We start from the raw sequence: 22,476 nt of genomic DNA on the forward strand, positions 1-22,476 counted from the left end.
TTTCCACGACACAGAATAGAAATACTATCATACTATTAAAAAAAAATAAGTAATCCTAGACTGAGAGGATTTTAGTAATTCGCTTGAATCCACATAACTAAAAGATAAGACCAGTATTCTAATCCTCTTTTTCTGAAACCATATTCTTATCATGCTCTGCTTTTTAGTGATTGCAAAAGGCGAGAGGAACTAAATCTTGAGACCCAAGATTATGAGTCAAAGAAGGCAAATGATAATATTGTCAACCTGGATTATTTTGACATCATGTAATAGAGTATATGCAAAGCATACATGTTGTTTTTTTCCTAATAATATTTTTTCATTGTGGTCACACATACATAACATAAAATTTGCCATTGTAGCCATTTTTAAGTATCCAGTTCAGCCCAGCCGGGGTGGCTCAGTGGTTGAGCATCGACCTGGGATTCCAGGAGATCAAGGTTCGAGTCCCGGTCAGGGCACATGTCCAGGTTGCGGGCTCAATCCCCAGTCGGGGGCGTGCAGGAGGCAGCCAACCAATGACTCTCATCATTGATGTTTCTATTTCTCTCCCTCTCCCTCTCCCTTCCTCTCTCTGAAATCAATAAAGACATATTGGGGAAAAAAAGTGTACAGTTCAGTGGCATTAAATACATTCACATTGTTGTGTAACCACCATCATCAGCCATCTCCAGAACTTTTCATCACTCCAAACTGAAATTCTGTACCTAGTAAACAGCTTCTCACCCTTTCTTCCCACATCCTTTGGCAACCACCGCTGTACTCTCTGTTTATGACTCTGGCTACTCTAGGTATCTCATATAAGTAGAATCATACAGTATGTCCTTTTGTGACTGGCTTATTTCAGTTAGTATAATATCTTCAAGGTTCATCCGTATTCTGGCATGTGTCAGAATATCCTTTTGTTTTTAAGGTTGAGTAATATTCCATTGCATGTCGGTACCACATTTTGTTTATTCATTTATCTGTTGATGGGCATTTGGATTGTTTCACGTGGGGCTATTGTCAATAATACTGCTATAAACCCTGGTATACGAGCATTTGTTTAAGTCCCTACTTGCAGTTCTTTTGAGTACATACCCAGAAGTGGAATTGCTAGACCATATGGTATCTTCTCTTTTCTTGGAACATATGATCAAGGATAAATTGTCTTTGTTTAGACAATTGATAAATTGTCTAAAAGTTTTTGTTTATTTTAATCCTAACTCACCCTATGAAAATGATCAGAATAGCTTGTATAATATGAAATTTTTACAAATTTCCTACTATGAGTCCTGTGCTAACTGAAACTTGAGAGCCCAAACACCTAAAAAACACAACTACAAAGAAATGAAATGTGAGCCATCAACAATTATGCATCCATATTAAAATTATGTTTTGAAGACCATTTAAGGACAGTTGAGAAATGTTTACTGTATAATGTCAAATCAAAACCCCAAATGTGACTTTATTTCTATATGTATGTAAGCAAAGAAACATATTAATTTCCTTACATTTAAATATTTATAGAATGATTTTCACTCATAAATATATGAAAAGAAACCAAAATGTCATCGCTAGATTGTGGGAAAATGAGTGGGATTTTTTCCATCTTTATACCTTTCTGTTTTTTCCCAAATTTTTTATAGTTTCCATACATTATTTTTCCAATCTTATAAAATATTTATCAGATTATTCTCAAAACTGGGTAGAATTGGAAGAAGAAAGCTTTCTAGGAGTGTGCCAGGAAATTATACCTGAGACCAAATAACTAAGTTATTTTTCCTTAGAAGAAGGTGAAATAGGATTAAAATACTAGGACTGGTATGATACGGCTATATTATGGTGAGCTAGTGTCTAACATACACATCTTCAGGAAGGACTGGAGTAAATTTCTATTTGCCCGCCGCAAACATTGTCATCAGAATGTGCTGTTCCAGCCCCTTACTTGCTGCAGTAAGTGTAAAAGGAGGCCTCGCAGACAGACTTGCCCTGTGCAGTTGCATCAGTCTTCCTAAACTTTACAGTTGGAGTTTAGTTTATCTACACAGAGACTATTTCTAGGATATTTTGGTCGTAAGAATGACTGAAAAATAATGTACAGCAAATGTACATTTTTGTATGTTTGCCTGTATAGAACCTCTCACTGTGATCAGACCAACCCACCCTTTATCATTTGATAAACCATCCAGTTGTCCACACAGTCTTTTTAGGGACTTATAACTCTTAAGGCATTCCTTTATTTACATTTAAATTGTATTTCATTTGAAGTAAACTATACTTTAATAAAGTAGGATTATAACCAGCAAAACAGAAGATACAGATTTATCGATATCTGAAATATTCTTCGTTTCTAGATAATTATATGACATTATCTCGTTTAATTGATTTCCTAAGAAGATATGGAAAACTTGAGGATGTTCCAAGATTTTTCTTAATGGCTGAGAAACGTAACTCCAGAGCAAAATTGGAGCCAGGATATCAGTATTGTAAAGGACTATATCTTTGGTAAATCTATTGACAAATCCTACATAATAGTTTTTTTGTCTCATTGTGAATAAAGTAGAATATGCATTTCTGTGTTTTAAAAAATATCTACATTTTAAAATATGTTAATAGTTTTATTTACCAAACAAATTATAAACTACTTAAAGTTTGTAGTCAGTGATTGAAGTAAGTCATTTTTTTTTAACATCTAACAAGGTATACTGGAGAACCAAATGATGCCCTTCGACATTTTAACAAAGCTCGGAAAGATAGTGAATGGGGCCAAAATGCCCTTTATAATATGATAGAAATCTGTTTGAATCCAGATAATGAAACTGTTGGAGGCGAAGTATTTGAAAATCTGGATAGAGATCTGGGGTGAGTAGTGTTTGACAAATTACCTTTTTTAAAAAAACACTTATTGAGGATAAATAAGCAAGGATACCTTACAAAAGTGAACTAAATTCTAGGATAGCACTAATGAAAGGTATAATGAAAAAAGTCATAGGTAGAGTAACTGTTCTCTGTAACAAGCATGAAATGCTTTTAGTAGGATTCCTAAATCAGAATAAATGTGTAAAAAATAGGATACATTATAGAATTTGATTACTTTCACAGAATTGTTCACACAGTAATAGTAAATGGTGATTATATGGCATGCCCTGTGCTGTGTACTTTATATGCATTTCTTATTTATTCCCAACAATAGTATTGAGAAATAAGCTCAAAGTTAACTTGTCTAATGTGGTAAAGTTAGTACGTGGTGGGGGCAGGATCTGGACTGGGTTCTTCCTGACGTCAAAGCCACTGTTTTCACTGCTGGTAAGTGGTTATATTTCTATGAATCTGTACTTTTTGCTTGTCCTCTCCTCAAATCAGGCAAAGTATGGTGAGGGGAGCATACGTGTGTACGTGTATAAGGTATAGGGGTAGTTTCTGCCTTCAGGAGCATGTAATTTACCTGGGAGACAAGACCGTGTCTGAAACCACTCAAATCTCTAGTGTTGCAGGAATTCCCAGAAATCATAGCAGTGCAGAGCAGTCAGGGGAAGGTGTACCACGGAGCGGGAGTAAGTTAGAACCAGACTGCTGAGACATTTCAGTGATAGATTTGAAGTGCGTTGCAAGTTTTAGAGCAGGCGGAGACATGTTTGTTTTAGAAAGGTTAAGGCAGCCTACTGTTACATGTCTGTAGGCTATCCCTGTGGAATTCTTCAGCAAGTAGTTGAAAATGCAAAACTAGAACTCGGAAAGGAGGCCACAGCTGGAGATGCAGATTTGGTGGACATGTGCACAGAGTGAATAGTGGGAACCCCACGAATGGCCTCTTTGCAAGTAGAATGTAGTAAGAGAAGTCTGAGAACTAAATTTGGGGCATGCTAACATTTAAGGGGAGTGGAGGAGAAGGGGGTTCAGAAAAGAACAATCAGTGTGATAGGGCACCAAAATGTGTAGTTACAGAAGAGAAAGAGGGGAACTTCGAAGAAGGTAGCCAGCAGTGTGAAATGTTTTAGAGAAGATAAAAGCTTAAGGCCCGAGAAAAAGACCAATGACTTTAGTTATTGGGCTTTGAGAATTTAATTTTCTTTTATTAATTTCTATATATCTGGATGTGGGTGTATGTTTTAAAAAAAGAAAAATGCTAGTAATATATTTAAACTGTCATTGCACTTGAAATTTACAACCTTTTGACAGTATAATTTCTGAGCAACTTATAGGCAACTGGGTAAGGAAATTAAAGTGGACTTTATATGTCTGACAAACTTAGATTCAAATTCCAAATTTACTGTTTATTAGCTGTGCAACATTTGGCAAATTATTTTACCTGTTTGAACCTTAGTTTTCTCACATATAAAATGGATTCAACATAGATTGAATGAAATAATCCAGTGCTTGGCACATAGTAGGTACTTCAATGATTTTAGTTATTTTTTGTTCTCTTTTTTTTTTTTTTTCTTCATTTTCTGAATAATTGGATGATTCTACTTATTCTGAATTCTAGTATTCTATTAGCTGAAATGAAAACACTTGCCACGAGTAGACATTGTCCAAATTTTGTCTTCAGTCTAGAGTGAATAAATGTTTAATGGTATTTTATTGAAGCTATGTTAATTTTGTTTAAAACACACAAACCTGTGCTTTGTGCTAAAAGAGAATGAGTAACCTTCTTGAAAAGGTTTACTTTTAAATTGGTGACAAAAAGAAACCTGTGTCCCCTAGAGTGCATTCCAGTCTCAATGAATCCCTACATCATGAGTAACAGAAATAAGAAGTTTATTTTTTATTGAATATAGTAATTCAACTGAGAAGCAAGAGTCGGTGCAATTAGCAGTGAGAACGGCAGAAAAACTCCTTAAAGAACTAAAACCTCAGACTGCTGAGGGTCATGTACAGCTTCGCGTCCTGGAGAGCTATTGCCTGATGGCCACCAAGCAGAAGTCGCACGTCGAGCAAGCTTTGAATGCCTTCACTGAAATAGCAACGTCTGAGGTTTGGGGATTGCCTTTTTCAGCTTCATATGTTATCTTTCTTTGGAGGTATAGAAATACGTATTTTGATTAGTTTTCTGAAATTTGACTTAATTACTAGTATTAATAATTTGGTATACAGTTTGGTATAGTTTTGCACAGTATACCTTTTCTCCAGAGAGGCACTGTCACTGTTTTTATGTGCTCTTGATATATTTGTCACTGTTAGGATGGAGAATTCTGGAGAAAGGAAATTCTTTGAAGGGGCTTAAGTTAATTCTCAAGGGAACAGCTTTATCCCTGGAGAAGGCCTGTGTTGTAAATGTAGCTTAGGTTAATGCGAGGGAAAATAAACACCTGTCTGCCTTCGTTGCTCACCTTTTCACTTACATGAATTTGAAATTTTTCCAACTCTAAGGCTAAAAGAGATCAGTACTGACAACCTATAATTCAGTCATGCAAATAATGATATTGTTCATTAGCAACACTGAAATAACCCCTGCAGTATTATTATTATTATTATTATTAGATGAAAGGCTTTCTCTTTACCCCTTTTAGATCCACCTTCCTTCTCGTTCTCTGGTGTTCTACTTTTTGTTCCCCTACATGGTGCTGTATTTCTTCAGTTACTCGATATTAGGGAAGGAATTCTAGGCACCCACCCCATTAGCAGCTGGTAATAGCTAATTCTGAACATACTCATTGGGTTTCGTGTTCTTCCATTCAACAATGTTGTAGGCCACAGAAAGTCACAATTTTGTGTCTCTCAGAAGATTTACAGAGCTTTGCTGTGTTTTCTTGTGGTTCAGAGGTCACAGTGGTAGCAATAAACTACAAAAAGCCCCTACTGTAACCCCTTCCCACTGCCCCCCAGGCCCTGGCAGGAACTGAGGAAACCTACAGCCCCTTTGCTGTTTGGGTCCAAGTGTCCTAGATGGCGCTGTGTTACCGCTGTAAGCCACCCTTGGAACAAACAGCTAGGTAGCAGCAGCAGCAGTCCCATCTGGAGCAGAGCCTTCTGCTGACGTTGAGTAATGTTCCCCGGGGTTGTGCTTAGTCAAATTGGCTGTGAGGCAGCAGATGGACGACAGTGGCTGACTGAATGGAGACCAGAAATAGGACTGTCATGTAAGACCAAGAAAATGTGTAAGAACACGATGAAGCACCGTTTCAAGTAAGGTGTCATAGCCACCGAAGGTTGTGAAGGAACATTCTATCATGTAACAGAGTTTAAACTGGAGTTTGGGGGAGAACTCCAGAAGCAGCGAGTGACATCACAGCTATTTCCTAGAAAGACGATCAGGTTTTGTGTTGGTGAGACTCTATTATTTTTTTTATCATTCTTACATAAGTGATTACTAACTGTCCAAAGACTGGTGTGTGAACTGAAGTTTTATAAACGACTAATTTTACTTTGCAGTTTTTTCTTTTAACTCATAGGCTGCATATATTAACTATAATGCATATTGATTAAGCAGCCAGTGGGTGCTAAGCACTGTGGGAATCACAAAGTTAAATGAGGTGTAGCCCCTTTTCTTCAAGTTCCTCTTAATCTAGGGATGATGAGAGAAGCAGACTGACTGTAGTACAAAGCAAAATTTATGACATTCTGTCCTAGAGTTGCAAATAAAAGTGCTGTAGGAAACAGTATAAGGAAAGTTGGGAGACCCTTCTGTGGAACAAGGCACGATTTAAGAAGAACCAGCATAAATTGCATTTTCATAGGCAGAGGTGGAGAAAGTGCATTCCAGGTGAAGGGGCGATAGGAACAGAGTCAGGGAGGCAGGGAAATTGTATATTCACAGCACTATGTGGCATTCAGATGGATTAAAAAGAGGTATGTGACAGGAAGTCATGGAAGAAATGGTGGAAAACACATTAAGCAAAACAGTGTTTCCATGTGCTTTTATTCCATCACCCTGAACCATAAGAGTGTGTTGTTTGTAACATAGCTGTATCATCCTTTGTGATTCAGAGTGGTGCAGCTTAGCCTGACTGAGCGTGAGAGGGGGAAGCTGGCCAATGCCTCAGGATGTCTGCTCCAGAGGAGACATCGTGGGTCTGAGGCAGGGGTTAGAACTCAGATTTGCAGTTTTGGAAACTATTTTGGGGTTCACACAGGAGGAATCAAGCTGTGAGGAATTGATTCATTCTAATCAAACTTGAGATGTATGATTTTAAAATCAGAGGGATTATTTTTAAATGTGTAGTGGGGGATATTTTTAGTATGTGAAAAGATCTGGACATTCTTGTAGGACCGTTCTCTTTGTGGACTGTTCTGGGATCTGACTGACAAATACATAGCCGGCCTCTGTTTTCTTTCCTCTCTAGCAAAGGATGAGGGTGGGGCTGAGTAACTGATAATGTCCCATACACGTCTTCAGAATTTACTGACAATTGGGTGGCTTTGACACTCAAAACCTTTTTGCCACTCCTTAATGAGAACAAATTAGGTTTTGGAAGTTTAATGATAGATAAAAATTAGAGCCAGGGAGATTTTCTGTTCCTAAAAGCTGTGTTCATCAAGCTCTGATGAATTGCCTTCTCTAATCCAGGTTATTTCTGACTTCCCACCATGGTCCATGTTGGACATTGAACATTTTACTACCTTCTGCCCTTCTGGTCCTTACTAGTTACCTAAACTTACCATCTCACGGTGCATCTCTATTATCGCTAAATCACAGTTTCTCATCTTTTATTTCTATTTTAACCTGAAGCCTTCCTCTTGATAAAAAGCATCACAAGCCCTCTGCTGAAATTTAAACAGCCGCCTAGCTTTATCAGGGACATACACATGAATGCTTACTTAAGTTGGTTTTCTGGAGAGGTCACTAATGGCCTCCATTTCACACCAATTCTTATCAGGGTGTTGGTTTCAGAGAGTGACATTTCCTTCTGTGAACTCTTTCTAGAAGAACATCAGGTTTTATAGACATTATCAAGAAGCTGCAGACTCCAACTTTAAAAGCATATTTTAAGACATGAGTTTATTTCATATAATTTCCAGTTGATTAATTAATTGCATGCCTTATCTGTAACATTACATTGGTTTGTCCGTATTGGGAGAAGAAACTGTTGAATAAAGTGAGAAGGGAGAGAAAAAGAGTCAGTATAAATAAGGAATATTATTTTGGGTAAATCATTGTTATTCGTTTTTAAAGATGAAAGAATAAATGCAAATGTTCAACCAGAATTGCACTGAAATAGAATTTTGTTAATTTTTCGGTATTTGTACAAAACCAAACAGCCAATCAATTCCGTTAAAGACTGAGTCACCTGAATTGTCTGGAGTTGTGTGGTTGTGGCATCTGCAAGTTTATTGAATTATCTTAACCACACAGCACCTCACCAAACTTCTACATGGTAGATTGAGCTTATTTGATGGGCTAAATAATGACCGTATCACAGTTAACGTATATGGAGCCAGAAGTAGAAATCATAGGTCAGTTCTCATATTCTGTAGCACTTGCTACTTTCCATGTGTTTTCCTTTTAAACGTAGGACATTTATTTATGTTTATGCATCTGAGGTTCTCAAATTTTGTTTTCTTACAGAAGGATCATATTCCAGCACTTTTGGGAATGGCCACAGCTTACATGATCCTGAAACAGACTCCAAGAGCCAGAAACCAGCTGAAGCGGATTGCGAAAATGAACTGGAATCCTGTTGATGCTGAGGACTTTGAGAGGAGCTGGCTGCTACTCGCCGATATTTATATTCAATCAGCCAAATACGACATGGCAGAAGAACTGTTAAAGCGGTGCCTGAGCCATAATAGGGTAGGCAATTGAAGATGAAGAAATAATTGTTAACCTTTATTTTATAAGCTTTCTATAATGGGTTATTAGGGAGTGTTGGTGCATTTCTGAAGCTTCCTCTGTGTGTTTTGAAAATTCAGTGTTTATTCTTACCATACTCAGGAAACAATAATAAGAAAGAAGCCATTACCTTAGAGAATTAAAAAAAACACACAGATTTATGCAGTTTCAAGTTTCAGCCATGGTATGCCCTACTTACAAAAAGTGTTTTGTCAAGTATTTGCCTGTGATTACCCATCTCATCTCAGAACTAATGAAAATTGCAGAAGAGCATTAATTTGCTGATGTCTGTCCCTCCTGTTAGGAAACACTTGGTGGCTTTGCTGCGGCGCTGCACGCCATTCACAGTATCAAAATCCACTGTGCACAACATAGTTTGTGGGAAAAGTCTTTTCAGCATTTGATTTGATTTGTTTAATAAGTCCTTTAGGTATGAAATTGAAAATCTTACAGTCCTTAGAATTTAAGGCTCTTTACTTAACTGTACATTTTGGTGTTTAATCACACAAAAAAAGGATGCCTTACTAAATAAAACATTTTTTTTTTTCTTAAATACATCTTTATTGATTTCAGAGAGAGGAAAGGAGAGGGAGATAGAAACATCAATGATGAGATTCATTGATCAACTGCCTCCTGCACGCCCCCAACTGGGGATCGAGCCTGCAACCCGGGCATGTGCCCTGACCAGGAATCGAACTCCGATCGCCTGGATCCTAGGTCGACGCTCAACCACTGAGCCACGCCCGGCCGGGCTAAATAAAACATTTCTTAAAGTTCAGCATTTGTTACTGTTTGTTGAGACATAATTGTACCAAACATAGAAATTTGAGGATATTTATCTTTATGGATTCATATCAGTTACTTCAAATCTTAATTACAGAAAATTGATGTTTTATTCTCTTCAAGCAGATTAGATTATAAAATGTATTATTTGTTTTTTAAAGAGATCAGCTGATACTATTAAGTTACTTTCCTAGGAACTTTAAAAACCTAAAGCATCAAGCCATTTATCAATTTATAGTTTATACATCAAAAATTTTAGTTAAATCGTCCTTGAAAAACAGAGTACTCATTAAGAGGCTTTGAAAAATCAGAACTGCTAAATGGTTGACCCTTCCATTCCGAGAACACTGACAGCAGTGCGTTGCAGGTTTGAATGTGATGGCTGCTGTAGAGGCGTCAGCCTGCTGATTGGGCTTGTCAGTATTGGAGGAATAAGATTATGGAGGTAGAGCTTAGAAATCTTGAAATATGTAATTTAAAAAAATGGAGACCATCCAGATCTGGGGCAGGAAATGTGCAAAATTACTCCAGACCATCTTGTCATGTTGGATGGCAAGGAAGCTCTCAAAGAAGATAAGAGTCATGTCAGAGACTTGGGAGCCAATGTGAAAACACTCCCACTGGCCAAAGTTAGGGTACTTTAAATATCATTAAGTATAAAAAGTACAGTGAATTGAAACATACTAAAATAAGTTTATATCCATGAGTTTACAAGGATTAAAAAAAATTGGTCACCCCTGATATATGCTGATGAAGTATTTCTAAAGCTGGCAAGATAAAGAATTAAGCATTTATCCCATGTTTTCTTTGTAAACTGTACTACTGGGTAACAAAATAGTGGAAAATGAGACATTTCTCATTATAGGTGTTTTTCAGCTAATAAATGAAAGTATGATAGAATATTTTTCAACCCTGATGAATTAATCAATGAGTATAACATTACCAAAAGAAAATCAGATATATGTGCCTCTTGACGGAAGAACACATCATCTGTGACAGGGCCGGGTTGGGGTGAAACAAGTGAAGCAACCATTTGGGGTCTAAACTAAAGGGGCTCTTAAAATCTCAGTAATGAGCTTAGTCAATTGATGCCGCTGTAACGCAGTACCATAGGCTGTGTGGCTTATAAATAACATAAATTTATTATTTATGGTTCTGGAAGCTGGTAGCATGAGATCAGGGTGCCAGTATGGTTGGATCTGGTGAGGGCCGTCTTCCAGATTGCAGACTGACAACTTCTTGTTGCATCCTCACATGGTGGAAAGAGAGGACCAGAGTACCCTTTAGGGTTCCTTCTGTAAGGGCACTAATTCGCTCATGGGAGCTACACCCTCATGACCTAATCACCTCCTAAAGACCTCACCTCCTGTACCGTCACATTGGAGGTTAGGATTTCAACATGAATTTGGAGGGGACACAAGCACTCAGTCCATTGTAGTCAAGATAAATAATAATTTGATGCATTATTATTTTTAAAAAATTAAAATATCAAAATTTTAAATAGGATCTGAAAGTGCTATGTTGAGCTACATTGGAGCCTGAAGCAAAAGAGGAAATGTGTGTTCCAATATGTGTGTGTATGTATTTTTAATGGGTAATGGTTTTAATAAAAATATTATTGATATATTTTCTTGCATTAAGGTAGAAGAGTATAATTATAATAAATTGTGTTTGGGTATCAGTAAAATATTCAAACTTTTAAAATATTGTGAGTTTTAGTATATCTACTTGTCAATTTTTAATTAAGCATTCTAGAAAAAATTAACAATTATAAAATACCAAAAAATATATATACTGGGTCACACTTTTTTTTTAAATATATCTTTATTGATTTCAGAGAAAAGAAAGGAGAGGGAGGGAGGGAGGGAGAGAGAGAGAAAGAGAGAGAAACATCAATGATGAGAGAGTCATTGATCAAGCCTGCAACCTGGGCATGTGCCTTGACTGGGAATTGAACCCCTATCGCCTGGATCCCAGGTCAACGCTCAACCGCTGAGCCACGCCCGGCCAGGCTACACATTTTTTCTTTTGCTTCAGGCTTCAAAGTGGCTTGGCAGGGCACTGTTCTATTAAGGCTTTTCACCTCTTTTCCTCCCAAATCAAAATCAAATCCAAACCTCTAGGTCTAATTACAATTTCCAGAAAATATCAGTGACATAGGAATATATTACATATGCACCACAAGGATGCACTCAACTCAGTATGGACTGTGAGAAACTCTAGGACAAACATTCTTGTTTCTGTTCCATTTAATTGCAAGAAAAAAGACATGGAGAAAGAGAGAGATGGAAGGGAAACCTCTAGATCAGAAAAAGCTGAGAGACATTTCAGCAAGTCACAATGAGTGAGCCTTATTTTGATTCTCACCCTAACAAACAAACAAACAAATGTTATATGGAGACCATTTGAAATTTCAGTAGTGACTGGATATTTAGTGATGTCAAGGAGTTGTTACATTAAGGTGTGACAAATTGTGGTTTGTGGTTATGTTTAAAGAAAGTTCTTATTTTTAAAGGAGCATGATAAAATATTTATGGTGAAATGACAATACCTGAGTTCTGAGTTTTTATCTGATAATTCAGAGGGACAAGTGTGGGAATAGAGGTGAAACTTAGCTGTGAGTTAATTGTTGAAGATATGGGTACATAGTGTTCATTACACTTTCACTTCTATATTTGTGTTGGAATTAGTCATAATCAAATGTATTCATGTATATGTATAAAATACAAATTCCCTTCTCACCCAAAAATTCTGATTCATAGGTTTGGGGTGGGGGCTTGGCCTCAGAATCTTTTATTAAGTCCTTTAGATGATTTGATTGCATAGCCAAAGTTGAAAACCACTGTTTTATGTGCCATTTACATTAATTAATATGGTTGACCTCTATGGTCATAAGCATCCCATAAAATCTTAGTGGTATTGCGTTTAATCTATTGATACCTCCTCCATTTTTCTTCAGTCTTGCTGCAAAGCTTATGAATATATGGGCTACATTATGGAAAAAGAGCAGACGTATACAGACGCTGCCTTGAACTATGAGATGGCATGGAAACACGGCAATCAGACAAATCCAGCAGTAGGTGAGTTTAACAAATTAGACACTAGGTTTTATTTATAAACCTTCATTTAAATGCATTTGACTTTTTTAAAGAACAAAGTACACATTAAGAGCCCACTTCTTTTGTCAGTTCCTCTGAAGAAATAAATTTTATATTTACAATAAATTACTAGCTACTGATAATTATTAAGTGTCATTTCCTGAGATTCAAACTTGTCCTCAGTAACCTTAGAGGACATCTAATCAATTCTGCCCCTTTCACCCTCTGCTATTTCCAAAATGGGCATCCTGTGAGCAGAAGTGTTCCATTGTCAAGGAAGTTAGAAAAACACTGCATTAAATCAAGTTCTACAGATTTCCTTACTGTAGAACTTCTCAAAGCCTTTCAACCCAACTGTATATTGTGACAGCTGTCACAGAAGCGACATGTTTCCCACAATAATTTCACCACGGAACATATTCTTTCCCCCTGAGCATCTAGAAACATCATCTTATTCCAGTGGTAGACTATTAGTTTGAGGACCGCCAGTCTCAAGCTACGCTAACAGATGAGAGGCATCTAGGATACGCTTAGTGACTCTGTCTCTCCACCCTGTGAGAGGGCTCATCCCCAAGCTCTTCTCTCTCCTTACACAGAGTGGAGGCCCACTTCATTGAAACTGCCCAGGTCTGTGTCCTGGAGCAGTCCAGAGTCCTTTTCCTCTACACATGCTTGCCCTCTAGTTCCAAACTTCTGTCACGTCTCTCCTAAGGTTTCTCTTCAAACTGTCCTCACTTATTTGTCCATTCCTCCTGAAATTTGCTTCTGAGTCTTTGACCCTCCTTGTTGCTGTTTCCTGGAAACTCTAAAGTAGTGTTTTCCCAGCTGTGCTTTGGACTACTTGGTAAGATATTTATAGTTATTAAAAAAGAGAGAGAGATGAATGTGAAGAGATTAGGTTCCATGGCCAGTTGAGTTTGGAAAAGAGTCTTTAATTTGTCCATGTCCCTCCTGACCTGTTGTACCAGAAATTAACCAGTCCTTAAGTATGATTTATAATGAAGCTATTTTTTAAATTAGGCATTTAGTAGTTGTTAATTCAGCCTAGAATGACATCTGTCATTTTAACAGCCATATCACAGTATGGATTGATTTAATTTGCAATCAGATAGGTAATCTTTACACTAAAGGGTGGGTGCGTGCCTGTGTCTGTGTGTGTGTAAGTGTGTGTACTTCCATATGAGTACATTAGCCAGTTGTGGTTTTTTTCAAATATTTGTTTGAAATTCTAAAAATTTGTTTTGGTACTTTGATTAGAGCCCAAGAGCAGCGACTTCCTTTACCTTATATTTTTCTGGGGCCTGATATTTTACTAGGCTCATAGAGAGCACAAAACTAATGTTTGCCAGTAATATTTTCCTTTTTGGGCATTTTACATCTTACAAAATAAAGTCACCTTGTAAAATGAAAATTCCATAAAGTCTTTAAAATGTACGTAATTTTGATACTTTATTCCACAGAAGGAAAGCATTTAGAAGCTAAATTATTTAAATATACTCTTCCTTGGAAGACTTCAGCAAATAAAGAAATTACAACTCGCTACTTCTTTCATTGTGTCATCTTGTATTTTATAGATGATTTTATCAGTTCTTTTGACTCCTTGAGTAAGCATTTCTCTGAGGCTCTCAGTTAATTCTTCAGTTTCTTCCTTAACATTGTCATGTGTCTAACACCCCCACCCTGCCTGCCATGTTAATAATGCATCCACGTTTGCCAGGATATCCTTAATATGCTCGTTTTCTTTCCATGGGATTCAGGCTTCAGTATTGTCACTGTGAAGCGCACGTGGAACTGAGATCCAGTGAAAAAGGAGCATATTCATGTTAATTCCCTTCACACCATTCTCAGGCTACAGGACAGTCACTAGGCTGTTCACATCGTTTGTGTTCCCCTCACTTCCTCCTTCCTTCCCTCCCTCTCCCATGTTTTCGCTGATTATATAAGTTGGATTCTTATAAGTTTGACAGGTGTAATGCAGCTGCCATTGTTGGGGGGTGTTTTTTTTTTTGCCATTTCTAGCCCTTTATTTCCTTCCTAAATTTTTTTTAAAGGTGACATGTCAAGTTTCTTTCAACATTAAAACTTCGTAATTCTTTTTTTTTTAATATATCTTTATTGATTTCAGAGAGAGAGAGAGAAACATCAGTGATGAGAGAGTCATCATTGATTGGCTGCCACCTGCATGCCCCCTACTGGGGATCAAGCCTGCAACCTGGGCATGTCCCCTGACCGGGAATCGAACTGTGATCTCCTGGATCCTAGGTCGATTTAGCACTTCTAATTTAGTGTTTTCACAGAAAAAAATTGCTGGTATTTGTGTAGTGCTCTAAAATTTTTAAAAGCTTTTCACAAGCATTTCATCTTTAAAATTATACTAATAAAAAAGAGTTATTATCCCCATTTTTTAGACGAGGAAGATTGAAGTTGATAGCTCCAGTGACTTGCCTAAGGTCACAAAGCTTGTCAGGAATCTAGGGGACTTTTGGCTCTAATTTCCATGTAAGTGTCACAAACTATTAGCCCATTTTAGAATTTCTTTTTAATGATATCAAGTATTCCTCTCTGTAACTTAACTGTTTTCATCTAGAACAGTTATGCGTATGGGTGGGTGGGTGCACGCCTGTGTCTGTGTGTGTGTCTGTGTGTGTACTTCCATATGAGTACATTAGCCAGTTGTGGTTTTTTTCAAATATTTGTTTGAAATTCTAAAAATTTGTTTTGGTACTTTGATTAGAGCCCAAGAGCAGTATTCACATTTCCTTTCATGTTTCTTAGTGATAAGGTGAAGTATTTAATTTATTAATTACATAGTCTTTTACATCATTTCATATCTTATTTATTGTATACCCTGCCACTATTACTTTTTTGTCTTACCCTTAGTTTGCTCATTCTTACATTATTTTTACAGAACAGCAATCATTTAAGAATGTCTTTTTTTAAAAAATGCCTGTTCTAACACTTTTTTCTAAATTGCTGCCATTTGAAACATGACATTTCTATATCAGTAATTGTGATAATTGTAACTCATCACTGATGCGGAATATCTGATGACTAATCCACTCTATTCTGGGCCACTCTCCCACCTGTTATGCCCTCTCACCGTGTCCTCTAGGTCCCTTTGGTTCCTCTGTGTCCTTTACACGTCCAGTTCCCTCTTCCTGAAAGTGTTCTTGCTTCATGCCTCTTGACTCAGCTTATGCCTTCTTCAGATTTCAAACGTTGCCTGACCTCCCTCTACCCTACCCGGTTTCTTGTTATAGCTTGTTTGACCTGCACCTTTATTTTATGGCATTTATCTACACTTTTGAATTCATTTACTTACACAATTATTTAAATAGGTTACTTTCTTCCCACATAGGATATAAACCTCATGGCTGTAGGACCAGTCTGCCTGGGGTAGTAAGTGCTGAGTAAATTTATACAGTATAAATGAATGGCTGTTTCATTTACTGCCCTAGGATGAGTTTTTACTGTAACCTGTAAGTTACAGAGCCACACTGCTGGGACAGCAGTCTCCTAACCCAATAGTATATTCACTGTGGTCCTTTTGTCCAACTCCCTTTTCCTTCCTACTTGTTCTCCTGTCATGTCACTCCGCCTTCTGTTATCACTTCTGTCATAGTAAGCTCACGGAGGAGGCGAAAAAGGTAATACTAGCGGTGTGCTCTGCAAGTAGTACTATATCATCATGGTGTTATTTTTGTCTTAACAGGGTACAAACTGGCATTTAATTACTTAAAAGCAAAAAGATATGTGGATGCAATTGACGTGTGTCACCAGGTAACACTTAAATTTATATTTCTTAAAATTTTTCAGAGGCACAATTTCCTACTTTTAGTTAATTTCAAGCTATACATGAATAGATGTATAATATTTTAGTTGAATGACTTATCAAATACATTCGGGAGAGGTTGTCAGTTTAGGAAATAATAAAGTTTACTTAAATAAAGCATGTTTTTAGTTAGATCTCAAATAATAAAGTGTTCATTTTCGTTTTAAAGACAGAGGCTAGAGGAGAAGCAAGTGAAATAAAACAGTCTTTAAATTGGAAGATATTTGAGTACTGTTACAGATTCTCCAGGTCATTTCAGTGTTCTGAATAGAAGTTCTGTGACTGTCTTAAGTGTGGTTATTAGAGAATTCAGACTTTATAAATTAGACATAAAAGGTATTTCTGTAATGTAGAAGCCATCTGATTACATTTCTGTGATTGATCCCCTACTAAATGATCCCTTACTAAAATGACAAATACGTTGCAGTTTTAGAATTTGGAGTTTCTTTATATAAACATTGTCCCATTGATATTCCATATAAAAACATTATATTAAGCATTGTTACAAGTTCCAAGGAAAGCTCCTTAGAAAAGAGCTGCATAATGTCCCTTATCCCAGATAGCTGTGTCAGCATCCTTATAGTAAATACTTGGTCACTGCTATTGCGGTTATTGAGTCTCTCTGTAAACCAGTATTTCACATTAAGATTAAGGTTGTACATTAATGTAAGGTTATACATAGAATCATTTGTGGAGTTTTGTCTTTTTTTAATGAATATCTCCCCACTTCTAGACTCAGTTCTGGAAATTTGTATGTTTCAAAATCACTCCAGGTAAATCTGGTGTGCGCTCCTCGTTAAAAATAATTCTCTAAAGATTCATTAAATATCATGTATAAATAGCTATATTTTAAAAATGTTTTAGATTATTGGTACATAATTGTTTTCTGCAACCGACCTATTAAGGAAGTAATTGTATTTGTTGTATTTTCTACTTGTAGTATTCATATACTACTGTTTTCATCTAATTACTAGTAATATGCATGAAATCATTTTTAAAACTGCAGTTATATTTGCAGATTAATACAATGAAACCTCAACTGTAATGTTCATTACATGTAAATTTTGTAGTTCTCCAGTTCTTGATAACTGCAAGTTCTTGTGCTTCTTGTTTTATTTTTATTTTTTACTCTCTGTTTCTGCAGGTTCTAGAAGCACATCCCACTTACCCCAAAATCAGGAAGGATATACTTGATAAGGCTCGCACATCTTTAAGACCTTGAAAATTATTTTAACGTAATGTGTTGGTTACATGGGAAACAAATCTGAGTTCTTCCAGTTCAACATAGGTTTGGGCTAGGTTTTGTAATGCAAGCACACTCTTTCTCCAGCAGAGGCTGCTGCTGTAAGGAGAAATACTGTATCAAACGGATGTTTTCAATGGAGAAGGTGAATGAGAGTTGGTTGACTTGACTTGGGTAGATGCAGATTTGGTGTCTCTGTGGTAAAGATTATAACCCATTTAGATAAAGAATATTTTATTAAAATCTAGGTAATTATCCTATATCTTTTCTAAGTAATATAAGTTTTTTATTTCAAGGAATATATATAAAATGCAACTGTTCTCTGTTAAAAATTTTTTGTAACCTTGTTGTTTCAAAGATATGAACAAATTTTCTTGTAAATAACTTATGAAAAAGAAAAAATATATTTTAATAAAGATTTTAGAAATGTATGGTTTGTATTCCTCTTGGCACTCAAAAGACATGGTAAGTTTTGCAAAATTAGGGTGAGCATCTCCTATTAAAATAATGTTAATGAGCAGTATTGCAGAAAGTGTGACTTTCCTAGGGAAAGTCATTTTGGATAAAAATGAAGAGGGAGTTCCCGTCCCTTTACTGAACTCATTCTTTCTACTCTCACTGCTAATGTGATCTTAAGAAATAATTAGTACATCAAATCAGTTTAAATAGGTAAACCGTTATAGCAATATTTAACTTTATTCCAAAGACTAGGCCTTCTGGTGTAATTCCAGCCACCATAACATCTGGTGGAAAAGGGGACAAAGTAGTTGGGTCAGCAGGGACTCACAAAGCACACAGTAGGAGGCCACTGCTCAGCCCACCATCCTAATACTACTCGGCAGAGCAGTTTTCACCCTTCGTGATAAATTTAACCTAATCTTAGTAAACTCGGTTCTTAGCATTTTTAAAAAGTTTGTTGTCTACATCTTTTTCAGTTGTCTTTAAAAATACAATAAGCAGTCTTCCATTTCATTTGCATTTTTAGTAAACACTAATTTTAAGTCACTGCTGCTTTTCTTTAAACGTCTTACGTTTATTTCTTTTGAGTTACAATTTTCCAAAGTCCTTTTAATTTCAGCTCTAACTTATAAAATTCTATCATTCTTCTTTTTCACCTTTTTGTTTATGGCATTTTGTGGAAATGTTTAATAATAAGAGCATTTATAAAGCATTTCGAATTTGTTAAAATGCTCTCATATGTCTTATTATATTTGATGTTTGCAGTTCTAGAGCTGTGACAGTCTTTCTCTGTAATTCAGGGGGGAAATTAGCTTTCTGCCCGAATAGACATTGTTAAGGACATCGTGTAACAAAATAGCTTTAGCAGTTCCAATGAACTTGCATCATGGAATACTAGAATCATGGAAATTGGATGGACAAAGTAGAACATCTGTTCTCCCAGCAAGACATTTACAAATCAGTTTCCCTATCTGTAAAATGAAGACTTTGTTTTTATTTTTTAAGCAACCATTTATTTAGCTCCTGCTATTTGTTACATACTATTCTAGGAACTTTCCTTCCATTGTGTGTCTCTTTTTTTTTTTGACGTTTTTATTTTGTTTTATTTTTTTCCATTACGATTTATCTCCTCTATGCCCTCTTCCGCCTCTACCCATCCCTCTGCCCCCTCCCTACCATCACCACACTGTTGTCCATGTCCATGAGTTCTCCCTCTCTCTCTTTTTTTATTCTTTGTCTTTTAATTCTCACTCAACTCTCCAAAGAAATAATATTCTTAGTTTTCCACTGAGGAAGATGAGGCTCAAACTAAAATTTGCCCAAGGTCACAGAGAAAGTGTCGGAACCTTGATTCCATACTGGCCCAGACAACTTCAAAGCCCACGCTCTTATTCCTTATATTAAGATACTTTCCTAAGCAAGAGAGACTGTGTCTGTAGGAAACAGTCCTTTTGTCTGCATCTGGCTAGCAGATGAAACTGAGTGTTCTGTCACAGAGATAGCTATGAGGAACAAGGCGAGCGGAATGGCGTGAACAGTTCCTACAGATGTAGAAACTGTCAAAGAGAAGTCAGTGCAGAGCAGCGAGGCACAGCTGTTCAGAACATGATCTGAAGTCGGACAAGCCTAGGTTTGAATCTGGGCTCTGCCACCACTAGACGTTTCATTTTTCTCTAGTTACAGAGGCTCTCGGTTTTCTCATCCATAGGGAAGCATGTAAGGATAATAACCTGCCTTGGCTTGTAAGGATTAAATGAGAGACCATACATAAAACCGCCAATGAATCTGATTCCCTTGCACTCTTAATAAGTAGCAGCTCTACTTATATATTATTATAAGGGGGACAGGACCAAGTAGTAATTGCAACTGAGAACCTTCAGGAAGAAGAGAAAATGCAGGCCAAGGTGAGCTGAAGAGGACAGGTAAGTTCCCCTAGAGAGCACAGCCTACAAGGTTCGGGATTCTCTCCATTCTCCCTCCTTCCACACTGTTCTCCTTTCCTTTTTCTCTGTACGTGCCTCCCCGTCTCTGCTCCCTCCACCAAACGTGCTGCACTCCACATGCATGATCTCGTTCCATCCGTCTCAGACATACTTTTGCACTGCCCTCCACTTGAACTTCTCTACTCTTCCATTCAGGTATCAGTTTATCGCCTCAGAGGCCACGTTCATATCCAGGCCCACAATCTACAGTAACCATCCTATCATTCTGTGTCATACCACCTTTTTAAACATTCTGTTCAGCACTTAACTTCTCTCTGATGTTTTTCCTGTTCTCTAAGGCCTGGTTTATGACCACGCTTTATGACATGCCCAAGACTGCACATCCAGGAAAGCTGGAACTCAAACTGCTCTGAACTGCTGCTTGAAGGAATCAAGTAGTTCAAGTTAACTGAGACTCGGACCTACAGGGGAGGGACACAGCATGAATGAATGAATTTCCCATATATGTGGGATCTGACTTGGCTACCATCCCGCTCATGCTAAGGAAGCAGTTACAAGTTTACCGCACTTTGACCTTGGTATGGTGAACTGGGCGCTAAGAGGAAATAGCTTTCCCAGAAGTCAAGAACCTGGAGGAATTCTGGAAGGGTTTTATGCGTGGACAGCTGAGGAAGCTAGGCTGAACAAGTAGATAATGGAATCATGAAACCAAAAGACCAATAAAGACTGATAGAAACTATATTCTAGTTTGGGTCTAGAGACCACAACTGAATAGCCTTAAAACAGGATTATGTAGCAGTACTAATGCTGATTGTAAACCCTGAAACTAAAGACACTTAAAAAACACTCGGGGTGGCTAACTGGGCCCCCAAAAAAGCAGAGCCCCGCGCAGCCTGCGTCTATAGGGCAGCTCCGGGCCCTGCTTCAAGCAGCAGGGCCGAGGCTGCCCCGGCCGGCCGGAGCTGCGCAGCTCCCGCAATCCGAGGGGCACTGCTGACCAGCCAGGACTGCCCCTGGGCCAGTCAGACTGAAGGTTTGGGGCCTCATTTGCATTAGGATGGACCAGCCGGGCACCAGGGCGGGTTCTGTGCGTAAGCCAGCTGCCCCGGCGCCGGTGGCACTGTCCGGGAGGTGGAAGGCTCTGCCCGCGGAGCTGAGACCCGAGGACGCCCCGGGAGCGGGCAGGGCTGAGCTCGGGTCCATCGGGGCGGTCAGGGAGCGGAGCCGCCTCGCGAGGGCCTGGCCCCGGGACGGCCTGGTCCCGGCTGTCCCACGGCCGCGCTGTTTCCACAGCCGGCTGCCCCCCTGCCAAGCTGTTCGCACTTAATAAAGGTTCCCTGGTCACTGCACCCCCAATTGGGAATTTCTGTTGGCATTGGATTGGTGCCAGTGACCATCAGTTGACATGGTAAGGTAGCAAATTTTTTTTTTTAAATATATCTTTATTGATCTCAGAGAGAGGAAAGGAGAGGGAGAGAGAGAGACATCAATGACGAGAGCCATGGATCAGCTGCCTCCTGCGCCCGGCTGGGGATGGAGCCCGCAACCCCGGGCTGTGCCCTGACGGGGATCCGGCCGTGATCCGGATCCCAGGTCGAGGCTCAGCCGCTGAGCCACCCCGGCCGGGCTGTTTGTTTGTTTTTAATGAAAGGTTGGCAAAGGTGCAAGGAAATGTCACATTCCCAGGCTGGGGTGGCGTAGTGCGGCATGAGGGGCAGTTTGGCGGTATGAATCAAGAATTTGTCCCCTCATTAAGCAATCCCACTTAGAGAAATGTAGAGGTTTTTATTTTAGAAACAAATGAACAACAAAAAACTTGGCTTTTTTGTTGTTACCCAAACATTCAATGTAAATGAAGTGGTGAAATATATTAAAGTTTACCCAATGGAGTACTAGGTACTCATGAGAAACTATTTTTCAAAAGGTTTCAAAGACTGAACTGCTAAAATTCTCACCTAAAAAAATGAAAAAGCAGGAAATATTACTTCACATATTTGCAAAAAATGTGAATAAATGCATAGATACAGACACACAAAACTACATAAAATTAACCCAATTTTTAATAGCAGTTATATCTGAGTGATGAAATATCTGAGAATTTTTATTTCTTTGCCATTTTGCAAGTTAACTGCAATGAAAATATGCACAAAAAATAAGTTTTTTCTTTTTTTCTTTACATACTAGGCTTCTCAAGCTTGCTTTTTGCTAACTTTTTAAAGCTGTTTTGCTGAGCAAAAATGAATAGAAAAAAATAAAAGGTAACATTCTTTCAACTCCTAACCCCCACACTTTACTAATTATTTAAACAAAATGTAATCTTGTTTATTTCAATTGTCAGAGATAAAGATTCAGAAAGTAGACATAGA

The 22,476-nt window shown here is 37.9% G+C and overlaps 1 protein-coding gene across 2 annotated transcripts in view; it reads left to right on the plus strand.

Annotated features, from left to right (window-relative positions):
• The window catches only part of TTC21B (tetratricopeptide repeat domain 21B), a 56,447-nt gene extending 38,308 nt beyond the window's left edge, over positions 1-18,139 (plus strand). The window contains exons 23-29 of one of the 2 annotated variants that reach the window (XM_087819808.1): positions 2,337-2,487; positions 2,683-2,844; positions 4,761-4,956; positions 8,489-8,713; positions 12,495-12,615; positions 16,346-16,413; positions 17,610-18,139. In XM_087819808.1, coding sequence (XP_087675934.1) covers positions 2,337-2,487; positions 2,683-2,844; positions 4,761-4,956; positions 8,489-8,713; positions 12,495-12,615; positions 16,346-16,413; positions 17,610-17,687 — 1,001 coding nt within the window. In that variant the 3' untranslated portion in view covers positions 17,688-18,139. Of the gene's footprint in view, positions 1-2,336; positions 2,488-2,682; positions 2,845-4,760; positions 5,004-8,488; positions 8,714-12,494; positions 12,616-16,345; positions 16,414-17,609 lie in introns of those variants that run through there. The other variant, XM_087819809.1, reaches the window with a different exon arrangement.
• The last annotated feature ends 4,337 nt before the right edge of the window (positions 18,140-22,476 follow it).

The sequence above is a fragment of the Miniopterus natalensis genome, chromosome 8 (genome assembly GCF_054644295.1).
Source record: "Miniopterus natalensis isolate mMinNat1 chromosome 8, mMinNat1.hap1, whole genome shotgun sequence".
In the NCBI taxonomy this organism is placed as follows: domain Eukaryota; kingdom Metazoa; phylum Chordata; class Mammalia; order Chiroptera; family Miniopteridae; genus Miniopterus; species Miniopterus natalensis.